This window comes from Psittacula echo (genome assembly GCF_963264785.1).
Source record: "Psittacula echo genome assembly, chromosome: 2".
Taxonomy (NCBI): Eukaryota; Metazoa; Chordata; class Aves; order Psittaciformes; family Psittacidae; genus Psittacula; species Psittacula echo.
The window spans coordinates 29,740,556-29,767,888 of record NC_137737.1 but is presented as its reverse complement, the minus strand read 5'-3'; the positions used below and the strand labels follow the sequence as shown (position 1 = coordinate 29,767,888).

The 27,333-nt window shown below is 39.0% G+C and overlaps 1 protein-coding gene across 1 annotated transcript in view; it reads right to left on the bottom strand.

The window, feature by feature from the left end:
* Positions 1 to 6,523: 6,523 nt before the first annotated feature.
* The window catches only part of AGMO (alkylglycerol monooxygenase), a gene marked incomplete at its 5' end in the record, with an annotated part of 197,086 nt that continues 176,276 nt past the window's right edge, over positions 6,524 to 27,333 (bottom strand). Inside the window, 1 exon segment of the mRNA XM_080609608.1 lies at positions 6,524 to 7,242. Within this exon segment, the coding sequence (XP_080465734.1) occupies positions 7,162 to 7,242 (81 nt within the window). The 3' untranslated portion in view covers positions 6,524 to 7,161.

The window sequence follows — 27,333 nt, the reverse complement described above, 5'->3', positions numbered from 1 at the left end:
CAGAAAGCTTCCATGGGCTAACTAAATTCCAACATTATCACAGGGTTTTCCTGCAAGGAGACATTCTGAGGAAAAAATGCCATGCAATAATTCTGCTTCTGTAGCACAAACTGTTGTTCATTGTTCTTCATTAATAATATCATTTCCACACATACTACAGTCCAATTATCAGGCATAAAGCAGCCATAATTAACCATAGGCATGAGTCACTCTTAGATTTGCCCATGAATAATAGGAATATTGCTGGACAATAAAAATATATATTCAAGTACATGAAGGCATGAATACTTTTCTTCTCTCTTACAGCTTCATGTCAGGGAAGTTAAGTCATGTACAAAATAAAGCCAAAGATTATCTGATCTTCTGTGGCAAACTTTGTTTTCAGAATTTCAGAAACATCCGTTTCATTTCTCCCACCAATCCCTGACCATTAGGCTTTCCTCTTTTAGACATTGCCGTGAAATCCAGTTTGTGGTGATAGATAGGAAACTGGGAGTACTTAGGGTTTTCAAAAAAAAAAGCATGTTACTACATACTTATACTACTGCTGTGTATAACACCTTATCCTCCCTCCCTTTTTTGTACTGTGATTAAAAGAACAGCAAACTTAAAATTTGTGCTTTCAGAACAATTAAAGAGATAATAGGTCAGCTGTGAGTCGGGAGTGGAGAGAAGGTAAAGGGCTGTTAGAATTGAAATCACAAATTCGCAACTTGAAGCAAAGGGCTAATGTTGTTATCTTCAAATAACAGGCTCATGACCTCAGTGTAGACAGACACAAGCAAAAGATGCATCACACTCCATAAGCTAATGAGCTATTCTTCGATCTAAAAATTTTATTAAATTGTCTTACTCTATTTTTCTTACCTGGCAAAATTTCTGTAATTGTAATTTATGTGCTGATAAGTACTTGAAGGCAAGGTTTGTGGAAAAAATTAGGTAGCAGAAACACCACAAATTCCATAGTGCTTAAAATGTTCCATTATTTTATTTATTCATTTAATCTCTTTTTAATCAAATATTATCACTAATGGGCTGCCTGCTTCTGCCACACTAAAACCAGCAGGTTAGAAAATAGTGCATAAAAGCTATAGTAGTGTATCCTGAGGAAGAGGGAGACAGTGACAGCTAAGGCACAACACTGAAGGGACAACAAGTAACTAGAACGAATTAATAGCAAAGAAACAGGAAAGAGTGTAGAAACTGTGAAAAGGACAGTGCTATGTTACTGGAATGGAAACAGAAAATGAATCATTAGAGGACACTAGGCAGATTCATATGAAAATAAACACAACATCAACAATGTATGAGCAGTGTATTTTGAATGAATACTAGAAGACTGACAGGAACAATAAAGTGAGTAGTCACCTTTAGACAAGTATGTTTGCCTCCAATCTATTAAAATTCACTATCATATTTGTGAACATGAAATATGCCATTATGTACTTCCACACACAACAAGCCTAAAGTAAGGCAGGAGAGGATATTTTGTTTTTCTTTTAAAGACAAATAAACATGAGAAAAATGAGACAGACAGAAAAATGGGAAAAAAGAATGAAGGAGGAAGCATTAAAAACATAGCAAGAAGCAAGGGGGGAGAGGATTCATTTTGTATCACTTTTCTTTGCCAAACCATAAACACAAGGACACTCAGTAGTTCATTCTTACTCAATGTTTCCACATTTTTCTGCTCTTTTCCATAGGTGGGGCAAAAATGACAAAAGACTGAGCCAAGTTTTCCATTGGCCTTGATATTAATATGGAAGTGCTTCTCTGGTATGTGAGATATCTTATTTTTGCTTTACCTTGTGGTTTGTATCTGAGTTTCAAACTCTGTATTTTTACACTTGTTTCTCTGCATAAAGAGAAAATGCTGAAGTCCACAGTACATCTCTTGTTTGCTTTGACCAGCACTGCTGGGAGTGATAGGCAACACGGCATATTCTGGCTGAGGTCTATGTGTGCTGCAGGGAGTCACTGAGGGCAATGGGTCCTCAGAGAGCTGGCTCCATGGCCCACTTTGTTTTAATTCCAAACTGAACAGGTCAAACACCAGCAGGAAGCCAGGAAACTGCAAACCTCTATACCAGGACCATTGTATATGCCTATGCTGGAACCAGAGGTTTTATGGAAAAAGGATAGACCAAGAATAGTTTTTTCCCATTCAGCATTAGCAATCAAAAAGAGCTCAAAAATCATGAGTCAAGCTTCATGTATCACTATGGTGGTTTAAAAGGGAAAATATTTTTAAATATCACCTATCCTATAAAAATCTTCTATTGCTCTTGTTTTCAGCAGTCAGAAACATCTGGTAAAGAAAATAAATACGTTAAAATAAAAACAAAATAATAAAAAAAGAGTACTCACAGGATTCCAGGAATCAGAGTTTAAAGAAAAACTTCAACAATGGGCAATATAGCTTGCAAAATATTGCAAGATGTGGCGATGCTTTGAGCATTCTCTGAGACCTACTTCTCTGAGACTTCTTGATGAACTCCATCACTGAGCCACAGATAGGCTCTTTTTATCACAAGTTGAAGAGCCAAGAAGAAAAGTCTGAACATCTCTTACCTTCAGTGCCATTCAGCATGTCTAATCACATGACATAAACCTCCTAAAAGTTCACAGAAATTTGTTTTTTAAAAAGAAACTTTAAAATGTTTGATCAATGTCCTCTTTTTAGATAATGGTTTAGATAACAATGTCCCTAAACCCACAGATTTGAGAGAAAACTGGAGACAGGAAAGGCAAGAGGAAGCCCTGAGTTCTTTGTATCTGGTATGCATAGCTTACAGCTTTAACTGTCATCATTTATCCATCAAAGGGCTCTGATTATAATATAACACAAGAACACCATATTATCCACTTACGGGAACAAATTCTTGTACAACTGTTATTTTCAATTAACGCACTGTACCAAAGCTTGAGTTGCAATAAATATTGCGTCATTCTTGTTTCATTACAGGGAATGCTCTGCCCTGATCCTGAGGCCAGCAGCAAGTTTTTTGGTGACTTGAATGGTGCAGGGTCAGGTCCCAAGTGAATACATGATTCAGCTGCTTACTTCTGGGCTTTCAGTAACTTGATATTGCTGTGCACATAATCTGGGAAAGGCCATGTGTAAGGATGTGACATTACAACAGCTGGAAAGAGCAGGGGAAGACACTTTGTTAACAGTCTTGCTGAAATAAAAGTTCTGTTTATCGACATTTTTTCCCCAAGGTGTGCCACTGGGGAGTTTAATGATGAACAGAACCAAAAGGAAGTCTTAAGCAATACTGCAAGTATTACAAAAGTTATTTATGAAGTTCCTCACTTGGACATGTGAGGCTAGGGTTTTAGACTGCTGAATATTTTTGTTTCCAGAGACAAGAAACAGCGTCTCTCTAAAAGAAAAATAGTTACTTACACAAACTTTACTAGTTCTGCATCAATATTTTGCTCACTAATTTCCTCACATAATTCACCTGATTTTACTTGATCCCAAACAATTGCTCACCCCCCAAACAATTGCTCACCCTACACAGCATGGTCAAACTCTAAAGAAACAAGCAATGGAGTGTTAAAAAGGTGAGGGAATAAGAGTGGCTTACCAGAATGTTACTAATACATCCTAGCAATGAGCAATGTTGGCAGTTAGTATTAAATTAAATCAATTAACAGTATGTAATATATTAATGATACATAACTCAATTAATTTGCCATCTACTCTCCAGAGTCTTTTGAATACTCTAACCCAGAGATCTTTGGGATTACTGTTTCACTCTTTGCAGTGGCTATAAAGACAGTGTGAACTAGATTCAGTACTGGTGTTAACTACCTAAGATACTAAACCAGTCAATATTAAAAACAAAAACGAAAAAACAAGATGATAAGCAAGTTGACAGTGATATAGCTACTTCCTGCATAGCTAACGGGAAAATGATGCAGCCAAGGGTGTTTCTATGAGCTTGTCCTTGAAACTCTGTTCTGGGAAAGGCAGACCCTAGTTTCCGATCTGTATCCAAAGGATTACTTAGAGATACCCAGTGGATGTTATTTTAAAGTTCAAGAGTCTCAAACACCCGTGAATGTTTACCCAGAGCCTTCTCCAGACTGAATGAGCCCAACTCTCTCAGCCTGTTTTCGTAGGAGGGGAGCTCCAGCCCTCTGATCATCTTCATGGCCCTCCTCTAAACTGGCTCCAACAGCTCCACATTTTTCTTATGTTAGGGGCTGAATGCATTCCACGTATGGTCTCATGAGAGTGAAGTAGAGGGGAAGAATCACCTCCCTTGATCTGCTGTTCATGCTTCTTTTGATGCAGCCCAGGATATAGTTGGCTTTCTGGGCTGCAAGCATACATTGTCATGTTGAGCTTCTCATCAACCCAAACCCCCAAGTCCTTTTCTGCAGGGCTCCTCTCAATCCATTCTTCATCCAGCCTGTAGTTGTGTTTGGGATTTCTCTGACCCAGCTGTAGGACCTTGCACTTGGCCTTATTGAACTTCATGAGGTTCATACAGGCCCACCTCTCAAGCATGTCAAGGTCTCTCTGGATGTCATTCCTTTCCTCCAGCGTTTCGACCGAACCACACAGCTTGGTGTCATCGGCAAACTTGCTGAGAGCGCATTCAATCCCACTGTCCATGTCACCAACAAAGATGTTGAACAAGACCGGTCCCAACACCGATCCCTGAGGAACACCACTTGTCACTGGTCTCCACTTGGACATCAAGCTGTTGACTGCAACTCTTTGAGTGTAACCATGCAGGCAATTCCTTACCAATCAAATGGTCCATCTGTCAAATCTACCTCTCTCCAGTTTAGAGACAAGGATGTCATGCAGGACAGTGTCAAACGCCTTGCACAAGTTCAGGTAAATAACATCAGTTGCTCTTCCCTTATTCACAAATGCTGTAACTTTGTTGTACAAGACCACCAAATTTGTCAGGCAGTATTTGCCCTTAGTGACATTCATTAGGATATCTATAAAATTTATTTAATTTAATTCAGATCTTCATTGCTATCCTTCTGAGATTGCAGATTTTTAAATTCAGAAAGTGTTAAATCTTTATTCTGCTCCTGTCTCTTTGAAGGATTTATTTTGATAAGGAAACTGACTTTTAATATGACTCTGTTATGTTACTCAGTCATTATCTTAAACTGACCTCAAAATATTCCCATGAGGTTGATATCACTAGTACAGATTTTGAAAATATAGTTACACTAACTTATGGGGTCACATAAGAAGTTTGTAGATTGTGTTGTACTTCTGGACTCAGATTCTCTCATTTTCCTATATATCCTATAATAGCTTTGTAAGGAAAAGGTCCCAAATGCAATACTTTGATTATGGTGAGAGACGTCATCAGTGTTGCCATCACCGCCATTCCACAGATGGGAAAATTCAAGCAAAGAGATTGTAAGTTTTGGTTAGAACTGGTAGTATCAGGAAAAGGTCCTGGCTGTCACACTGGTGTGTTAGTCACGAGATTACACTTCTGTTCCTGAAGTTGGAGGTATATAATTTCATTTATTAATTTCTTAAAAAGACATTGGAATGCTACCTTGTTATGAATAAAAATTTGAATTAAACTCCTTAATAAGCATGTAAATTCTGATTTCTTCTAGGCTTTCGATGAGCCAGTTTTTTTCTTCTCATTATGAAAAGTGAAGATCCTCTATTTAAATGCACCTTCAGTTTAGGAAAGTATTATCCTTACTTTGCAACCCAGGTATTAGTACCTCTGATCAAAGTAACACCTGCTTTCTCAGCCAAATATTTCAAGGCCTTAGAGCATAACCTAAAGTGATAGGTGCAAGGCATTTGACACACAAACAGAGTAACTTAAAACCTGGGGTTTTTTAAAGTAAAACTTTTTATAAAATGAAGCTGATATTCTCACTAGATATTGGATTAATTTTATTTAGATAACATTACCATGTTTCTGACAATGTACTGAAAACATCCAATTATGTAGACAGTAACATCTGTTATCGGTAAAGACTGACAATATGGGTTAATTAATATTAGGCTATCTGTCTAAACCTGTGATATCTGTTAGCATGTCATTAACATAAAGGAAAAAGGAATGGGGAAAAAACCCCACAACCTAAACTTCAACACATTTTTTAATCCAGGCATTATTATTAGTTTTAAGCACGCAAGACAGCCTACATTTTTTAGCTACTTGACTTTAAGCACTTCAAAAAGTCTTGGAGCCAAATAAAAAGTTGGAAGAGTGTGAGGAAAGAAAAACAACCTAGCTCCAGTATTTTTGCCAGTCCTGCTGTTTGGAGGCTTCCTTTACCATTTGTATTTAATTTTCCTATCTTAGTACAAACCATTTTCCAACAGCCCCTGAAAGACAAGACGTGCATCTCCCCTGAGATCACCCCAGCAGGAAATTACCAGAAATTAAGGATCTAGTCTTGCAAATATTTTGTCACGTGAGTAACGTTAGTCAATGGGATACCCATGTGTAAGTGCTGGCTTGATCAGCACCTAAAGTTGGCAACCGCAGGTGTACTCCTTAAATAATTCAGTCTAAACTGCAAGTCTGCATTATACAACACATACATCAGCCAATGTTATTGAAGATGTTTCAACTCATACTAGTTCAAGTTATTTTATCATGCTGGTTTTAATAATTTTCTTGCCTCAACTACTGATCCTCATGTAGCTCTATGTTTTGAACACTGAATTGGGCATGACATTGAGGTTCTAGTGTAATTCAATCATTATGGAAAAAACTATGTTCACATATGTTTACAGTTAGCGTTAATAGGAAGACAGTCAGCCACTTCATACCAGGTTAGAACAAATACGATTTTAATTATTCATTTTGTGAAAAATACTTTTCAGATATGATTACTAACAAAATGTCTGCAAAATGCAATTAGTTATACATGGTTTCTAAGACTTCACAATCCTTTCAGTGTAAAAATACATTTTGTGAACAAACATGTTATTTATATTGGGGGAAATGAAATATTAAAAAAAAATAAAAAATGAATACACATGGTACTAAATCTTTCAAACCTTCATACAAAATAAAAACCCTCTCTTATCATAAGTGAAATGATTGTAATTCAGTAAGATTCACAGTTGATTACTTCCAAGGAATCTAGAAGGTTATTCCAAAGTGTTGTATCCATAATTAGTGATGTTCTGCTCTTTCAGTGACATTTATGTTTAGATGAAGTGATCCGCTTCATAATTTGGATTCCCCAAAATGCAGCGCAGAGGAAAAACATGACCTAAAAATGGAATTTTAAATGAGAAACTTTATGTAAGTTTTTTTTTTTTTTAGTTACACTTATCCGTAAATAAAATGAATGGGTGAAAACAGAGAGCCCTTGAGTGAAAATATGTAAGAATTCTAAGCATGCTGATTAGTTCACTTTACAAACTTGTGGGGTTTTTTTTATTTTTTTATTACTTCATATTGTGTACCTTCCTGTTTGAATTTGTTCTTTCTGAAAGGTACCAAAACAAGATAACTGCATTACATTCCATAAATTGTAACAGAGTTTGGATTTGGAGACCTCAGAGTCATATATAGTAAGAAAGAACAACACACCACCAGCACTTACAGCCGGTTGGTGCAAAAACGTGAACTGCTTTTTGGCAATTGTCTGAAGAACTCTGACATTGTACATTGCATGGTAGGATACAAATAATCAAAGTAGCCTTAAATAGAATCTATGGCAAAAGATGAATTCTAGCCGCAGCATAATACATCAGTATTTATTCCCCAACCTGAGATTTATGATGAGTTATAAATGAGATTGGAAATAATGTATAGATGTAATACTCCTTATCTTGTCTTAGTCTCTGCATTTTTTTGTTTGGGTGTTCAGATGGTTGGTTGTTTGTTGTTTGGTCAGTAAATTTTAAAGAAAGGTCTAATAATTGTGTTTTCATTAGTTTACTTGCTGAAAACTGCTTAGGAATGTGTAGGAATACTTGAGGAGTAAAGTCTAGTTCAGGTAATAGCTTTGTCCAAAAACCAAGAGCAGGCTAAAAAGTGTAATACATTTGTGTATGTGACATTTTAAATTTTCTGAAAGTTAACATTTGTCTTTCAAGTAGAAAGAATTCTCTGATTAGAAAATTGCAAAATTCAGGCAGTTATGATGGTTTACTGAAGTAAATGAAATTTTAAAATCTGAGTTAAACAAAACATTCCATTTATACTGATAGATTTGCTGAGGTGAGTAGCTCCAGAGAGGATGCCTTCAACACTCCAGCGAGGGGAAACACAGCATCCAGGAGCCTCAGCTCATGTCTAAAGGAAAGAATATGAAGAGTGCAGGTCTGCTGCTGTCAGGATCCAGAGGGTGTTCATAGGCCTCAATGCCTGAGACCAACGTCCCTTGGGACCTGCACCGCAGATGGCCCCTCAGACCTATGTCAGAGCTTGTTATGCAGAACTATATGCATAACACATCATAGCTGTACTGTTCTATTCCATTCCGTTCTGTTCCATTCCATTCCATTCCCTTCTCTTCTATTCCATTCCATTCCATTCCATTCCATTCCATTCCATTCCATTCCATTCCATTCCATTCCATTCCATTTCCTGCACTCATGATGAGTTGTATAATGATGAGACCACAATTTACCTGAAATGCCAAGGGGTTTTCAGCACCAAAAACACTTTCAAAGACACAAATCAGACAAAATCAGGTGGAAAGGGTATTTTATTCATTTATAAATAAAGTTACTTTATCTTATTTTAGTTTAGTTTAGTTTAGCTTAGCTTAGTTTAGTTAATTTTAATCTAGCTTAGTTTAGATTCTATTTTCTTTTTCTAAACCTTGCAGAGCTGATGCCCACAAGCATTAATGTGATGCCCGTGCGTAGCCAGCAGCAGGCTGACAAATCCTTCAGTTTAGCTAGAAAAAACCTCCTTTGCAGCCTGACAAAGGAAAAAAGCCGGGGCAGGAGCCATGATGTGGTGGTGCAAGAGCAGTGCAAGAACCCAGCCAGAATGGGCTGGGGAAGACCTGACAAAGGGAGATAGTGCTACAAAGAGAAGCAGCGAGTACCAGGGCCACAATGGGGCCACCCTGTGAGTGCAGAAGGCTTCCTCCCTGGGGATGCAGGGCACGAGGGCCTCCTGCGTGGAGCACAAGCAGCTGCCTTTGGGCTACAATAGCCAAAAGGAGCCCCATGAAGGGGCTGTGCTCGGCTGCAGAGGAGGCAAAAAACCCTTGGGACACTTGCTAGTCCAGCCTGGGGGCAAAAAAGCCTTCCTCCTCCAGCTGCAGGACACGAGGGGCTGCCTTCATGGTGCATGAGCACCAGGCAATAATGAAGAGCACCAGGACCAGAGGAGCCCTGACAAGTGGTCATGCTCAGTGCTCAGAGGAAGGCAAAAAACACCCGGGGACCCGTGCCAATCTGCCCTGGGGGAGAATTCCTTCCTGACCCCAGCGCTGGCGATCGGCTACTCCCCTAGCATGTGAGCAAGACCTGCTCCTGGTCCACGGGCTGGTTATGCCTCTAAGGGGACAAGGGAACACTGGCACTGCCTTTTCTGCCTCCACCTGGAGCCATCTCAGGGGCTTCCAACCACAGCAAAATGCTGCTGGCTTGATCTACCCTGGGAGAATGAACCTTTCCAATGCCAGGCACTGGAGCTCCAAAGCACTGTTGAAGGGCACTGGGCTTACTGTGCCCCAGAGCACTGTGATGCTGCATTGCCGGGTGCTGGCACTATGACACGGGGGTTACGGGGTCCACACAGCCCTGCCTGCTGCAGCCCTGCTGCTGCTGCCCCTTCGCCCTGCGTGCCTTGGAGAAAGGCCTTTGGGGTGCTGGCCCTGAGACAGTGCCTGTGTGCAGGAGGCCTTGGGGGATGTCCCTGCCCATGGCGGCCACACACTGGGCACCGCTGCTGGGTGTCCCTGTAAATGAATCTGTATGTTCAGACTCTGTCAATGAAGGCTTTTATACCACGAACAGTCATTTGAGTGTGGTAACCCCAGAAGTGAAAGAAAGTGGTTTTGGTTCCCTCTGCATGAACTTTGCAGAAACATAGAGAGCATACAGGATTTCCTCACCATTCCTTACCAATACACCACAATACACCAAGTGGCATTTGTTACTATGCTGCTTATGGTGAGATCTTCTTGGAAAGAAGAAGAATTTCAGAGAACTCTTCTGCGTTTGTTACACGGAGTGGTTAGGTATTTGCATGTGTTTATTAACATTCATGCATGTAGTTTGGGGGTTTACCTCTTGAATATAACACTTCACTGACTGCTGCCTAATTCCATGTTCTTGATAGCTCAGTAAAGCTCAATAAAGGGTTTTGGTCCCAATTGGGTTTAAACCAAGTGGACTGAGCAGCTTTTCCCTGCAACACTCATGCAAAACAAGTGACTGACTCAATTGTGTAGAACAGTTTTAAAACCCTCAGCTAAGTATCATGCAAGGGTACTGTATAGAAGGCAGAGATTGAGAGATTGGCAACAACTCCCCCCCAATGAAAGAGGAAGAGGACAATTAACAGTAAGAGGCTTCCTCCAAAATCTTCCACTCAGAACCGCCTCACAGCTCTGCAGGAAGCTAACAAAGAAACACACCTCACCCCATGAACAACTGGCTGATGCATCAGTAAAAAAGATCACTACTGGTGCTGCCAGGAAAAAGCAGCAGGTCATATAAGTAGGTGACTCTACTTTGAGAGGCACAGAGGCACCCATCTGTCGGCCTGAATCAGTCTCGAGGGAGGTGTGTTGCCTACCAGGGGCTTGGATCAGGGAGGTTGCTGGGAGGCTGCCTGGCCTAGTGAGGTATGTTGACTATTACCTACTTCTAGTGGTCCATGTGGGTGCTAGTGATATTGACAGCAGCAGCCTTGGAATCATTAAGAAGGACTACAGAGCCCTGGGAGAGGTGCTCTGGGGGCTCTGGAGCTCAGAGAGTTTTTTCGTCAATCCTCCAGGTCAAAGGGGAGGACCTTGAAAAGGCCATGTGGATTTGGCAGGTTAATAAATGGTTAGAAAGGTGGTGCAGTAATCAGGGGGTGGGTTATTTAGAACATGGGACTCAATTTGGAAGGACAAGTCTACTGGAGGCTGGTGGAGCTAGTCTGACAAAGGGGAAAAGCTGCTTTGGTAGGAGGCTTGTGAGACTGGTCAAGGCAGCTTTAAGCTAGACTGTTGAAGGAGGGGGATATTGATCCATCCCAACACTCCCAGTCAGTTGACATACCTGTAATAAATGCTTGGAGTGATGCAGAGCTATTTCAGTGGGCTTCATTTGGAGCTCAGATGAGATGTCTCTATACAAACACCCGTATTATGGGGAATAAACAAGAGAAATTAGAGATGTGTACATGGCTATAGGGATATATCATTTGCATCACAGAAACACGGTGGAATGAATCCTATGTCTGGAGTGTTGGAATGGAAGGTTATAGGCTTTTTAGGAAAGACAGACCAGGAAGATGGGAAGAGGGAATAGCTGTTTATGTCAGTGGTAGGCTGGAGAGTATGGAACTCTGGGGACAGGTGATGAGTCAACAGACAGCTTGTGGGTCAGGGTCAAAGGGAGAACAGCAATGGGGGACATTACTGTGGAGATCTGTTACAGACTGTGTGATCAAGAGGACTGTGGATGAAGCTCTCTATAGACAGCTAGGAGCAGCCTCATGCTCTCAGGCCCTTGTCTTCATGGAGGACTTCAATCATCCTGATATCTATTGGAGGGACTTTATGGCCTGGCACAAGCAATGCAGGAGGTTCCTTAATTGTGTGGAAGACAACTTCCTTTTGCAAGTAACAGAAGAATTGATGAGAGGTGCCATGCTTGACCTTGTGCTCACCAACAGGGAAGGTCTGGTTGGAAACGTGATGCTCCAGGGCAGCCTTGGTTGCAGCGACCACGAGATGGTTGAGTTCGAGATCTTCAGGAAAGTGAAAAGAGCGTGCAGCAAGCTCACTGCCCTGGACTTCAAGAGAGCAGACTTTGGCCTCTTCAGGAACCTGCTCCGTAAGGTTCCATGGGATATAGCCCTAGAGGACAGGAGGGCCCAATACTGCTGGTTGATATTCAAGGATCATCTACTACAAGCTCAGGAGTGTTGCATCCTGACTAGAAGGAAATACAGCAGGAGGGCCAGGAGACCTTCATGGACGGATAAGGAGCTGCTGAGGAAACTTAGAGGGGGAAAATAGAAGCTTATAAAAGGTGGAAGTGAAGACAGGCAGCCTGGGAAGAATACAGGGACGCTGTCTGGGAAGCTAGGGACCAGATTAGGAAAGCTAAGGCCCAGTTAGAATTAAATCTGGCAAAGGATGTGAAAGATAACAGGAAGGGATTCTATAGGTATGTAGCAAACAAAAGACAGACTAAAGATAATGTGGGCCCTCTCTGAAAGCTATCAGGAGAACTGGCTACCCTGAATTTGGAGAAGAGATGGTGGGGAGGGACTCTTCGTTAGGGACTGTAGTGATAGGACAAAGGGTAATGGGTACAAACTTAAGCAAGGGAAGTTAAGATTAGATATAAGGAAGAAGTTCTTTACTGTGAGGGTGGTGAGGCACTGGAATGGGTTGCCCAAGGAAGCTGTGAATGCTCCATCCCTGGCAGTATTCAAGGCCAGGTTGGATGAGGCCTTGGGTGACATGGTTTAGTGTGAGGTGTCGCTGCTCATGGCAGGGAGGTTAGAACTAGATGATCTCAAGGTCCTTTCCAACCCTAACTATTTTATGATTCTATGATTCTAAGGCTGAGGTTCTCAAAGACTTCTTTGTCTCAGTCTTCACTGGCAAATTCTCTGACCACACTGCCCAGGTCTTGGAAAGCAGATGTAGAGACTGTGAGAATGAAGACCTTAGGTCCCCTGTAGGAGGGAATCAGGTTTCAGACCATCTTAAGAACCTGAATGTGCACAAGTACATGGGACCTGATGAAATCAATCTGCGGATCCTGAAGGAGCTGGCAAATGAAGTTGCTAAACCACTATCCATTATATTTGAAAAATCATGGCAGTCAGGTGAAGTTCTTGATGACTGGAAAAAGGGAAATATAACCACCATTTTCAAGAAGGGGAAAATGGATGATCCAGGGAGCTACGGACCAGTCAGTCTCACCTCTGTGCCTGGCAAAATCTTGGAACACATTCTCCTGGAAGGCATGCTAAGGCACATGAAAAACAACAAGATGATTGGTGACAGCCAACATGGCTTCACTAAGAGGAAATCCTCTATGACCAATCTGGTGGCCTTCTATGACAGGGATACAGAACTCATGGACAGGGGCAGAGCAGTTGACATCATTTACCTGGACTTGTGCAAAGCATTTGACACTGTCCTGCATGACATCCTGGTCTCTAAATTGGAGAGACAACAATGTGATGGGTGGACCACTCGGTGGATAAAGACCTAACTGGATGGTTGTATGCAAAGAGCTGTGGTCAATGGCTCAATGTCCAATTGGAGATCAGTAATGAGTGGTGTCCCTCAGGGGTTGGTGTTGGGACCGGTCTTGTTCAACATCTTTGCTGGCAGCATGGACAGTGGGATTGAGTGCGCCCTCAGCAAGTTTACTGATGACACCAAGCTGTGTTTCAGTTGATACGCCAGAGGGAAGGGATGCCATCCAGAGGAACCTTGACATGCTTGAGAGTTGGGCCAATGCCAATCTCATGAAGCTCAAGCATGCCAAGTGCATGGTCCTATACCTGGGTTAGGGCAATCCCAGCACAGCTAGAGGTTGGGCAGAGAAGAGATTCAGAGCAGCCCTGAGGAGAAGGACTTGGGGGTGTTGGTCGATGAGAAAATGAACATGAGCCGGCAGTGTGCGCTCACAGCCCAGAAAGCCAACCGTATCCTGGGCTGCATCAAGAGGAGCGTGACCAGGAGGTTGAAGGAGGTGATCCTGCCCCTCAACTCTGCTCTCGTGAGACCTCACTTGGAGTATTGTGTGCAGTTCTGGTGTCCTCAACATAAAAGGACATGGAACTGTTGGAACAAGTCCAGAGGAGGGCCACGAGGATGATCAGGGAACTGGAGCACCTCCCGTATGAAAAAAGGCTGAGAAAATTGGGGCTGTTCAGCCTGGAGAAGAGAAGGCTGCGTGGAGACCTCATAGCAGCCTTCCAGTATCTGAAGGGGGCCTACAAGAATGCTGGGGAGGGACTATTCATTAGGGACTCTAGTGATAGGTCAAGGGGTAATGGGTTCAAACTTAAACAGGGGAAGTTTAGGTTAGATATAAGGAAGAAATTCTTTACTGTTACGGTGGTGAGACACTGGATAGGGTTGACCAAGGAAGCTGTGAATGCTCTATCCCTGGCAGTGTTTTAGGCCGGGCCGGACAGAGGCTTGGGTGACATGGTCTAGAGTAAGGGGTCCCTGAGCATGGCATGAGGGTTGGAACTAGATGATCTTAAGGTCCTTTCCAACCCAAACCATTTGATTATTCTATGAATTTATGATATTTTGTCTGATGATTTTTTGTTTGAAGGGACAGAGAAAATTGAAAAAGAATTTTGGGGTCAGGTTATAATAATTCTTATTTCAGATTAATCTCCAATCAAAAGGTACTAAGCCTAGGAGAGCTAACATTATATAGCATTCAACATTTAACAATGCATGGCCCCAAAATCTACTTCTGTCCTCATCTTCAGTCACCCACTGAAGAACATGAGGTCTGAATGTCGAACATAAATAATAAATTGCCATAATACCAAAAGGTACTAATTTTGCAGTCATTGAAGCGAATGTGATGGATAAGGTCTGACCCTTCTCAGCCTGTTTGAGACAGGTAGAGACTTCACATAATCTATACATTACACACTTAGTAGCACAAGATGCAAATAATACAATGCATCAGTAGTAGAATTCTGATCAAATAAAAAAAATCCAATTTCCATTCACTCTCTGTCAAGACATATTCCCTTTGTTTTCATTGAAGACTTTAATTCTGCTTGAGCAAGTGGAATAATTCTGTGATTTTAAGGGTACTCTGTCTACTGTATTTAAGACTTCTAATGACGGTCAGTGCTGTATTTGTGGTCTTATTTATAAGAAAGACTCATAAAATTCTCACCAAAAGAAATAAGAGTTTCAGACCTTTAGGTATGAACGATTTAACTTCTCTTTTTTTTTTTTTTTTTCCTTGCATTATCACAAGCACCTTGTAAAATTGCGTAGCTCTATTTTACAGCTATGAAACAGAAAGACTTTTAAAGCAGTGCTTCAGGCACATACGCTCCATGTTTTGAGAGATGCTTTATTTCTATGCTGAAATGCCTCATAGAAGAAAACTAACTACAGATAACTATCTGTATTTCTGATTTGGCTGATAATTGGGATGAGTGTGAATTGTGACATACATAAAATTATGACTTACATATAACATGCTCTTACTGCAGAAAAATTCTTTATTGTGCTACCTCCAGAAACAGATTTTATCCACTTGTCATCGTCAGTTCTTCTGTGGCACTTTACTAAACTCCTTTCATTCCTTACCTCAGAAAGATCACTCCTATTCCTGGGGGATGCATTAAATATAGATGTTTTTCATTTTCACAAGAAGCACGTTTAAGCACATTTAATAACTGAGGTGCAGGGCATTTGTAGGGGATTAATGACTGCTGTGAGATGATGATCACCTGAAGAACCACAGCCATGGGCCATTAAACCCCAGGAAATGTCCTTAGCTAAAGATGGTTATTGCTATTATAGCCTGAAAATGAAAAAAAACATATCATGTGAATTTTTCTTTTAAAAATAGAGTGATGCAGTTTCTTCTTTCTTAATTAAAATTCTTTATTTTCTTTAATTTCTTAAAGCACGCAATCGATGCTTGTGCGGGTGTATTTCAAATTGTAGTTACTACATCCAGAACGAAAAAACACATACTACATATTGTGGATCTGCAGAACTAGTTTGGCTTCACAATTCTATAAAAGTATTGTTTCACTGCCTATCAATGTCTGGACTACAAATACTCAATGAAATAATGTATTCATGAAACAAAGATGCTCCAAGATTATGGGGGATGCGGTTTCTGAAAAACCCAAACATCAGGGAAAAAAATTAAGGGGCCACATCCTCCCTTGCACAACAGAAATTCTGGCTGGCTCTATTGCTATAAAGCTGACCTACCCTGAAAAGAGGCAGCTGTATGGGGCTACCAAGCAGAAACTTGCTGTGTAGGTTGGAGTTCAGTTTCTTTTCATTGCTGCTACATATTTCGGAGTTACAAGGCTTGACCCACTTGAATGAATGGTGTAATGAGGGATGTCAGAAAAGCCGAGACAATATGTGCCAGAATTTTGAGCAGACAATAGCGTCGGCAGCAGGAAGCAGAAGAAGATCATTCCACCAGGCAACCTGAACTGTAGTTGATCAGTATTTTTCTAATGCCCTTGGGAAAACATTTTCTGAGTCCTATGTGCAGATATTTTACATTTTCTGTTCAACTCTCTCACAGGTTGGTTTTTGGCTTTGGGTTTTGGTGGCTCATTTTGTTTGGGGCATTTTTTTTTTGTGGTTTTTGGTGTGGTTTTGTTTTTTGTTTGGGTTGTTTTGTTGTTGTTGGTGGTGGTGGTGGTGTTTTTCCTTTGCAGTTCCTAAATTACTGTCACAGAAATTTTTACTCATTTCTGTATTGTCTAAACCAATATTTGTCTTTTGCTAAAAATATTTACATATCAATGTCCTAATTCAGCAAGTTTTGAAATAAAAGGAGAATTAAATAATTTTTTGTGGTTTTAAACTGAGAAAAGTTCCTCCACAAATAATATTACATAAGAATAGTTTCAATTATGTTTTCAAATGAAAAATTACTTTGGACAGTGGTTACATATGGAACAGCTAGGCATAAAAGCAGAATTTCTCACAACCATACACCCAGCAAAGTAAGATGCAAATATTAAGGTATATTTTTTGCTACCTTAATATAGGCACTTGTTACATTTACCTGTTTGAGTAACTACTGATTAATTATAGATGACCCTAGACTGCTGGAAGAGGACAGTCCTCTTTCAAATATGTACATTACCTCCTTTCTATTTCCATACAGCCCATATTCTTTCTCTGAATAAGGTTACAGAATTGTAAATAACATTATTCATAAGAACAAAGATAGCTTAAGTAATGGATTGACTGCAGGACTGAGTCTGCTCTTCAGAGGAAATCCCCACTGGAGTGATCTAAGTTTATTAGGCAGTAAAGTGCTTTAAAATCATTCATTAGCTAAATTCAGGCACCCTCTTCAGTATGATTAGCTTTATTGTTGATCACTGATGTTATTTTCTGCCATTTTCTCTTTTGTAATGGCTTTATATATCTCAGTTGCCTAGACATGGTGTCCTTCCTTTTGCAGATTTCATCTTGATAGAATTAGAAGGCTTTAGACATTGGTCTAGAAATGTAGACAAATCCAAAGGTAGTCCTGCTTTAACAAAGGGAAAGAGGCTCAAACCACACCACTTCAGATTCTTTCCAACCTAAATCATTTAATGATCTTCTGACATATCTCAGATTCTGCCCAGACATGTTCATGCCAAATTTCGCTGCAGACATAGTCTGCAACTGTGCATCAAATGGGTTATATGTGGGGTAAAACACCATAGGAATGGTTCTGTTTATGATGCTGAATCCTCTGAACACCTCTGTGCTGGGTAATATATTCCTAGCTCTGGAGAGGGCTCAGGGAGAGCAGTACATCCACATACTTCATCAGATTGTCTGTTCATATCCTAAAGTGGACCTAGTAATGGCAAATGTTACATAAAATGAGCCTTCTCAATGTGATGCTGAGCACTGTTTAACTGATACTGCAAGGCAAACATGATTAAGGTTCTTCTTATATTCTTTATCTACAAATCCAGACATGGCTTCTTCAAAGGCACCAGAAATCATTTCATACTATCAATATTAATGACAGAGTTATTTTTAGACTTATCTGAGAAGGCTGTGTTCGGATAATGTAATTCTTCTTTTCTAGTAAAGATGGAGATCATGAACTGATACAACAGTTAATAAAACCCACTAATATTAATGACAAAATGGTTCAACAAACTACTTCAGATTTCATAAGTACCTAAACGGTGCAGTTTTCAATAATACTAACACTGTTTTCCCACTTCTTTACACAGGACTGCTTTAGGTGCTGAATTACACATAGGAGATAGATAGAAAATACACATATCAGAAGTAGGGAAAGAAGTTCACTATTTTTAGAAGTCAGGATGGATCTTCATTCTCAGTGCAGCATTGGAAGTGGGCAGTGTGAGGTTAGTAGAGAAATACTGTGTCATTAACAGCAGATCCAGAAATCACCAATATTGTACAGTGCACAGATCAGGAAAACTGCACTAGCAAGAAACCGGCAATAACAATACCTGGAAAGGAAAACTAAGAAACAAGAAAATTCCTTCTGTGTGTGATACCTTCCATATACTTGGAATATATGGAGAACGAAGTGGGAAGCTGATTATTAATTTTTTTTTTTTTTTTTTTTTTTTTTTTTTTTTTGGTGAAGGAACTGTGGATAGAAGGGAACAGGGACAACTACGATAGTAGTGGCTTTAAAGCATTTATCCAAAATTTCTATAGAAGTAGGAGGATGTCTGGAAATTCTCCATAAGAGTTCATGACACACACTCAGACTACTGTTGCAGCACATATCTCATATATTCAGCATGTCCCTGACCTAGAACAAGGTGTGTATTAAGATACTGTTGGCACACAAAGGATCAAGCCAAGTATCTTTAACCCCCACAAAACAATATTAATAGTTCGCTCACATACTGGTCTCTTGCTACCATGATATACCTCATTAGTTTTATACTTCGTTAATTAACAGATAATGACAAGTAGAGAATGATATATACATCTCCTTCTTATTCTGTTAAATGTTTTAAACATTCCTTCTTTTATTAAAATACTGTCTGAGACTCTAAAGCTAGATAATGCATGAACACATAGGCTGCACAAGCCCCTATACCTTTTAAAGGCTTATATTACATATCCAGGAAAGACAAAGAAAGATCTGGAGAAAGGATATGTATTCCTCAGTTGCTTTCACAGCTGGATACATCCCCATTATGAAATCGAGCGCACTGCAGAGTGCCTTGCCTATGCTAGTAAGAACATAAGCTGCTAAATCTCTCTCAGCACAGCACCAGGTTGAGTCTGTCTTTCCTGGCATAGCACACAAGTTAGTAAGTCACATTCCTCAGCTAAGTACATGGGGATTTTTACACAGCCTGTGCTATTGCAGACCTAAAATGGCTTATGTGCATCCGGCATGGTATCTTGCATCACGTCCTTCACTCAGGAGAAATGAGCCCACTGACTCAAATCACTTGTGTAGAGATATGCATCCTATTGAACTGTTACCTACGAAATTCCTACTCTCTTGGGTCATAAAATAATTCATAACCTAAGCACTAGGATTATGAAGGTTTTACCTCATTCCCCAAAAGACAAAAAAACCCCACTAAATTTGGAAGCTTTGCTGTCAGTCATGTGAACAAGAACTCCAAAGCATGTTAATAATTATTAAACCTTCACCTTGTGATGAGCTAATGCAAGCTGGAGATGGTATCAGTGTTATACTCATTAACTTATAAACTCTACATCTCTTCAGTATGAAATTTGTTTAAAATAGTTTATTAAAACATCTGAGAAGACTTCCCACAGTGTTACCTAATTCCGTCTATAAATTCCTAGATCATTCTAAAATGTTTGGCCATTTCAAGTTATCCCCAAATAAAATCCTGTTAAACAAAGAAACAAACAAAAATCTTCTTAGCTGTTCAATGAACATTTAAGAGAACTTCTGGACCAAGTCTCTTTCATTGTTTTGCAAATACATTCTAAAAAATAATTATTTAGTAACTATAATTGTTACACATTCTAGAAAGCATAGTCATATTTTATAATTTATATTTATTGTTCTTTCATATCGCTTTAATTTTTGACAACACAGCACCACATTGAAAGCTCAATAGTTTTAGAAGACCGATTCTGGATGTCACCTTTTTATTTTAAATATTCCACAATTTTTCAGCCTCCATTTTCCCTCAACATTTAGAAACAGCAGGCATGGAATTTTTTTCAATTATTATATTTAAAATGAACAATTAAAAATAAAAGTTTCATAAAAGTTGAAATGATAAAACTTAATCTGTAAACATACCAGTTTAATCTGTTTGAGTTTAACAGACTAAATTAGATTGATTGAGTTATTAATGAAAGAGTTATTATGAGTTATTAATGAAAGAGTTTGGTCCAGAAACGAAATATTTGAGAGTATTTTGAGAGTTTTTCTTAAACAGGATACATACTCATTGAGATGAAACATCTCATTTACTTTTATGCCTGTCAGCAGCTGTACCATAACGCAGTACCCCACTGCATCACTTCAAGCTCAAACACAAGTTGGAGGGTAAAACAGACATCTGCAAAGAATTATTTCACTTTCAAGGTAGTATTTAAATTATATGTAAAGAGCAGTTTAATCTCCCATGTTCAAGAAATATGAAGTTCATTTCAGTTTGATCAATATTTTTCTGCAGAAATTTTATATTTGAACAAATTTAAATGCATGGTAATGTATATTTCTGGGATAAGAACAAGGGTATTCTTTTTACATGGTCATGGGTTTAAGAAGAGTTTACGTACCATGCTGCTTAGTCCTGTGTTGAAGTAAGCTTTTACTTAGGAGATGGGGCAAATTCATCTAAAGAAGCCCATGCAGGAGGAACCTCTATGCCTGCATCCTTGCTTGAAAATATAGGAAAATTACAGACACAGAAAAGGAATTATTGTAGTTTGTCCTGGGTTCAGAGTGTGGGTATGGTGCGTAAGCACCCTGGCAGGGTGGTAAACAGAACCAAGAGCGCTCTGTCAGCCTGGAGAGCTCTTAAAAAAGTGGCTGCAAAGTGGAAATCTCTGTTCACTAGTATATCCTCTTGAGAGAAAGTTGACTAGCTATGAGCTCCAAAATTGGATTTTTTCCATTGTGTGTGGAAAAAAATAATATTAAAAAAAATAATCCCAGCCTTTAACTATAACCCACAGACGTTAGATCACTGACAGGAAAAACTTTGCTGCAGATGTTGAAGAGAAGTGATGGGAAAAACTTTGCTACTGTGACTAATGGCAAACGTGAAAGAAAGGGATAAGAATATGCAGAGAGGGATAAAACAACTCAGTGACAGGCAGAAGGGATTTCCAGCACAGCAAACAAACACTAGGAAAGTATTCAAGAAAGACAGAGGAAGATTGAGGTTAAAAGTCATTTGAGACTAAGATAGCTCTTAAAGCAAAACTTGCAAGGAGAAACGAATGGAGAATATAGAAGGCTGTTCTTAGGATAAAAAACTCAACCCAAACCAAAACAACTAACCAAACAAACAAACAAACAAACCAACCAACCAAAAAACCAACTTCTGAATGAAGGAAATGGGTAAATATTCATTGATGCTGTAAAGGAAAAATCTTGCCATAAAAGATACATGTTCAAGTTAAAGATAGACAGAACACACCCATCCTGCCAGCCAAAAGCAGTAAACTGTGCCTTTTTTTTAAGTTCCAAGGAGAATAAAAATGTGCTGAGGTCAGTCTAGCCTCTGTCCATCCCTTTACATGGAAAAGTAGGTCTCCTTCTGGTTCTTTGTTTCTCTCTTGCCTGCTCTCAAGACACTCTCTTCCCATGTTCTGGCTTGTAAATTCTACTCTTGTCCAGGGAAACTCCCATTCCCAAAACTCACCATGTTTTGATTACATAAAAGTCATTGTTATCAACATTAACCACTGATATATTCAAATGGGCTAAATCATTGATATTCCCTCTCATTATGTCAATCCAATACAGTTGCATTATTTAATTAGCTTACAGGGAAAAAAAAAAAAACATTAAATGGAAGTGATTCATATGACTTTCTACTGGGAAAACTAGGGGAATATGGTCTAAATAAAACTTCTGTATGGAGGGTACAGAGCTGAGTGGAAGAAGAAACCTTCAGAAAGGAAAAATCAATTATTATATCACAAAATGAGAGGAAAATTAAATGAGAATTTAGATGAAAAAGCAGGCAGGTTTATCATAACACTTCTAAAATACAAGAAACTGAAACATCTTTCTTTTCCTGGAAAACAGTAGGAGATATAATAGTTTTAAAGAAATCTGGAAATAATGAAGAAAATGTATAATTCAATAAAAATGGAAGAAACTAGACTTCAGAAAAAAACAAATATACAAATATGCTGTAAGGAACAGTCAGGAGTACATCAGAAAGAAATTGCAGAGTTGGAGCAGTTCACAAATAATACGTGTCTTAATCTTACAGTATTTGATACAAAAAGATGTCAGTATCAATATGGAAGATACTAGCAGAAGCATTTCATGTAGCCCATAGGTATTGATCCAGCCTACTTCAAGGTGGTGAAGTCTTTAAGGAAAACACAGATAGGCTGGATATAATCATGAAGTAGGCAACAAGAATGAGAAAAGTTTTAGAAAGATTGACCTGTTGGAAAGGTTAAAGCAATTCTGCTGTGTATTCTTGAGGAGAGAAAGGAAAGGGAAGAAGGGGGGGGGGAAGGGGGGAAGGGAGTGGAAGAATAAAGAGAGAGAGAGAAAAAAAGGACAAAAAGAAAAGAAAAAAGGAAAAAGATTCAAGAGGGGCAATGAAATCAACCTTCTGACATGTTAAGGAATTAGACAAAAAAAGAAGACAATGAAATGCTACTGCTCAGGGTAATAAAAACAACAAAAGATCTTTTAAAAATAAATATTCATTAGGTAATACCGGCTATAAGAATGGCTATATAGCATTGGAATCAGCTACGTAAGGAAGCTGTGAAAGATGTGGCAATGGTTAGCTAGGCATGTGTCTATTGTATAGCTGTACTTGATCCTTTTCCAGTGCAGGTTCCCCGTCAGCCTGGTATTTCTGTTTATTCACAATGAATAAAAATGGACTCTTCACCTCTAACTAATGTTTGCTAAGATCTACTTTGCCAACAGTGGTTAATAAGGACAAAACTGCCGAGCTCATGGAACAACCATTACTTAGCAACTACTTTCTTTTTTTCAATAACCAACCTTGTGCAGGACTTCACTGATTTCATTTCAGATGTGGTTGTCACCTTAGTAAAAGAATGAAAACCAGGATCTGCAGGGGGTTTTTTTTGTTGTTGTTGTTTGTTTTGGTTTGGTTTGGGGTTTTTTTTTGTGGTTTTTTTTTTTTTTGTTTGTTTGTTTGTTTTTTGCCGGTTTCTGGCAGCAGGCAGTGTTGAACCTGCTTCTCATCAGAGTAGTCATAGGATTATTACATTTAGAGATCAGCTTGCATTGGCTCTTCAAACGATAGCTGCAAAGACTGGCAGCAGAAGCATGAGCTAGGTCACTCCTATTTTATACTCAGCATACTCTCTGCACTTAACCTATGGAACCACATAGTCAAAATAACTTGCTTTTAAGACTGAAAGGATCATCAAGTAGTTATGGTAAAAGCCTGGGATGCTGGGGTATTCAATCTGCCATAGATTAGGCAGCATATAGCAAGACACTCAGTCTTAAAGCTCCTTAGCTTCAAAACAGACAGATTCTGTTTCCCCCAAAATAAGCTACTTTCTAATCCCTGCTGTACTAAAAGTTTCATAAAAGTTGAGATGATAAAACTTACTCAATCTATAAACATACCAGTTTAATCTGTTTGAGTGTAACAGACCAAATTAGATTAAAAGAGTTATTAATAGTTGTTCATTGCAGAAACGAAATATTTGAGATAGTCCTGACTCAGTGAGTCGGATAGTCCTGACTAACATAAACTCATTCACTACAGTAATGCTAAGACGACAAAGACATGTCAAAAAGACATAGATCTTGCCCTCTGATTTATTTTTCTCTGACATACCAATAATTCTGAATTTGGAATTAATTTTATTTTAAAAAATCTCATCAATTAATATTCTTGGATAAATGCAACAGACATCCTTAAAAATGAGAAAATTGCATGCACTTCTTATACCGCTCCAGCTATTGAGCAATCTTAGTTCCATAACTCACGGCACTGACCACATGAAGAGCTAAAAATGGTGTGAGAATTTGTTTCCATATCATGATTACACTGGTTTAAAAAAAGTCAAAAGTGACTACATTATTAACAATTACAGAATGTTGGAAAAAAAAACCAATCCAGACTTCACTTTTATAGAAATATGTCCTTTTTCTTATTCTATTTTTTTCCCCTTCCTATATTGAATCCTAGATTAAAAAGGATGTAGTGCCCTAAATATGCTTGTCTTGGAAAGGCTACTTGGTATTGTTGTATTTGCATGTCAAAGGGAAACCTGAAGTCTCAACAATTGTTAACCTCTCCCATGGTGTGCTAATAAAAGGTCAGAGGCCCACATGTGGCTTGCAGCCTGGGGAATTTATCTCAATGTTCTGCCAGGGATGGGATGGCCTGAACGGTTTCTCTCACAAGTTTTAAGCCATAAACTGCATCCTACTTGGCTTGCTGTGCCAAAACTGGACCCAAGGGTATCCAGAGTCTTGGCTGATGGGAAAAAATGAGTGCTTCCTATGGAAGCCACAGCTGTTTTCCTGCAAGAGAGAGAGCACAGATGCTCAAGTATTTCTCTGCTTTCCGTTTCTGACTACCTGTTCTGGCAGCAGTTCCGAGAAAAGGGGAGGACAGAGGCAGGCATCCAGCTGCTTTCAATAAGCCTTGGTAGCAAAGGTACTGATTGCCTAAACCCTAAAAATGTTCAAAGAGGAATTTTTTTCTGGATTTCAAGCTATAAAAAAGGTAAAAGCATGCACTAATGCTCCCCGTCTTCCCATCTTGAGCAGAAATTAAGTGATCATGATAAAAACCGTAATTCTGGAAACAGGATACTTCAGGAAAAAAGTGATACTGCATAGTATTGAAAAGATATTGCTCATAGAAGCATGTGTGTGTATACCTATATATATAAATGTATGTACAAAGAAATTCAAGTACATATATAAAATCTGTATATCCTGTGCAACTTCTTGGAAGATTTGTATCTTCAGTCAAATTGTAGACTGAACATCATAATAAGGATTTGATTTTGAATCAGGGAGCCATATTTATCCCTAGTGTAAGTCTCTGAAGTCAATGAAAATACATGTAATAAAGTTATGTTATACATTAATTTGGCCCAGAATTTTATATAACATCACCTACCTCAAAAATTTCACTGAAGTTACATTACACTAAGATGTGGCTTATGATACTGTTTAGTAACTGCTTAGTAATTATTCATATCTGTCATTTTTTTTTGCCTATGCCTATTATGTCAAATGATATCTTCATGGATATCTTTGGTCAAAAGTCTACGCTTCTGTTCTGGACAAGTCACAAAGTTGTTTTGAAGCCCTTAATTTGACACTGTTCAACATTTTTCTCCAGTTCTACATTTTGCGGTATTTCTTAAATGGACTTAATTAGTCCAATTAAAGCATAGTTAATTAATAAGTACAAATGGAATAGTAAACACAGCTGATAAGTAAACAGCAGAACAGCACATACATTAGACTGTAAAGACCCTGGATTTAATGGTTACCAATTGTTCAGTGAATCTACAGAAGCACGGTTGTGTTGCATATGCATAACAGAAGTTAAGCTTACAGTTGTTATTTGCTTATTTCAACAACAGGTCTATCAGTCTCCATCATGGCTGCACCTGAATGCTACCTGCAGTGCTGAGTCAGTGCCTGTGCCCTCTGTCACAGCCTCTCTTCCTATGAAAAGAAGAAACATCTGTCTATCAACAGGGGAAGTAAACAGATGATTAATGCTGCCTGTAAAAAGCTTTGAAAATGTGCTTTGGGAAAGAGCAGTTCTATAAAAGGGGCAATTCTCCCCAACAGACAATCAAAAAGGCATTCTCTCCACAAGACATCTGAATGATGTTTGCTTAAAGACTCACAGCAGACTACTTGAATAGTCACCAACTAGTCTTCCTCAGGGTTTCCCCCTCTGCCCAATTGTTCATCAAGACCTTTCGTTTACATGCAGTCCCAAAATTTTTTTGTTGGTTTAGTCCTGATCACTGCCTAGACGCCAGACACCTATTTCTCCTTCAGCTCAGTGATCAAACTACTTTATCAGTGTTCTTACGCTAAAATCTAAGCTGCTCTCCTAGCCAGTGTGTTTCCCAGAGAGAGCAATAGTTTTGGCTTGACAGCTTCCACACAGGTATTCCATTACTGAGACTCAGCCCTCCTTCAGATCAAAGAAGCTTTAAAGCTGGTGAAGTCAAGTCCAGCATGGTAGATACAGTATTTCTAAGCCATAAGGATAAGAAGTAAGATCCACTCCGAGTTGTGATCTCATAGCTCAGCCATGCAGACTGCTGCTCCCCAATTAGAGGTAGAAACCACCAGCAAGATGGATCACGTATGAATCCTTCTAGGAATGGAACAAGAGGAAAAAAGTGGTTTCACTTGACCAAACCATGAGAAGTCAGTGAGTCTGAGCTGGTAAGGAAGTCACAAATTCAGAAAAAGAACTGCTGTATTTAAGCCATACCTTACCCCAAACTGCTCAAACAGGAAACAATTATGGGAATTTTGCTGCCTGTATTATACTCCAGAGTTTGATTCTAAGCTGTCTTATTTTCTCCTTTGTAGCTTATTCATTGCACTTCCAAAAGAACTTGTGCCCGACGTTTCTGCTTTTTTTATCCTAGTATTTATAATGTAGAGTCTGATACCATAGCAGCTAAGAAGTGAGTAATCCTCCCTTTTTTCTCCAAACTGACAGAGGTCTTCAAAAATATCAGATGGCTGCCCATGACAAAGTGTCCCTTTCCCACAATAAGAATCAATCCCGTCTACCTATTTAAATAAGATTATAACAATTCAGTTGTTCATTAAGGACCAAAAAGGTTTTGCTGATGACTAATCAACCTAGGTAACAGTATTTGTTTATCTCTAGTTTTAGTTTAGTTATTTGAAATATTTTGCTGTGCTGGCTCTTTTAATTTTTTGTCTACCCTTCAACTGACTCATAATGAATTATTCCATTTTTATTGAAAGTATCTCCTATTTTTATGTCCCTTAAGCACTTTTAGAATAGAAGCTTTTCACAGTTATGCATATACATCAGCCAAATCATACTTTCAGCAGTACTATAAAAACACATTATTTTTCTTTTTTGTTGAAAGCCTGCATACTTAAATACTGAATCATACAGAAAATATGGAAAATAAGTCTGTTATCATAAAAATCATTAAAGCAGGAGAGTGAAAGGGAACAAGGTTACAGAAGTGTAGACACACTTCTGACAAATTCATATATATGTGATATAAGAACTAATCTTGCAACCCTCA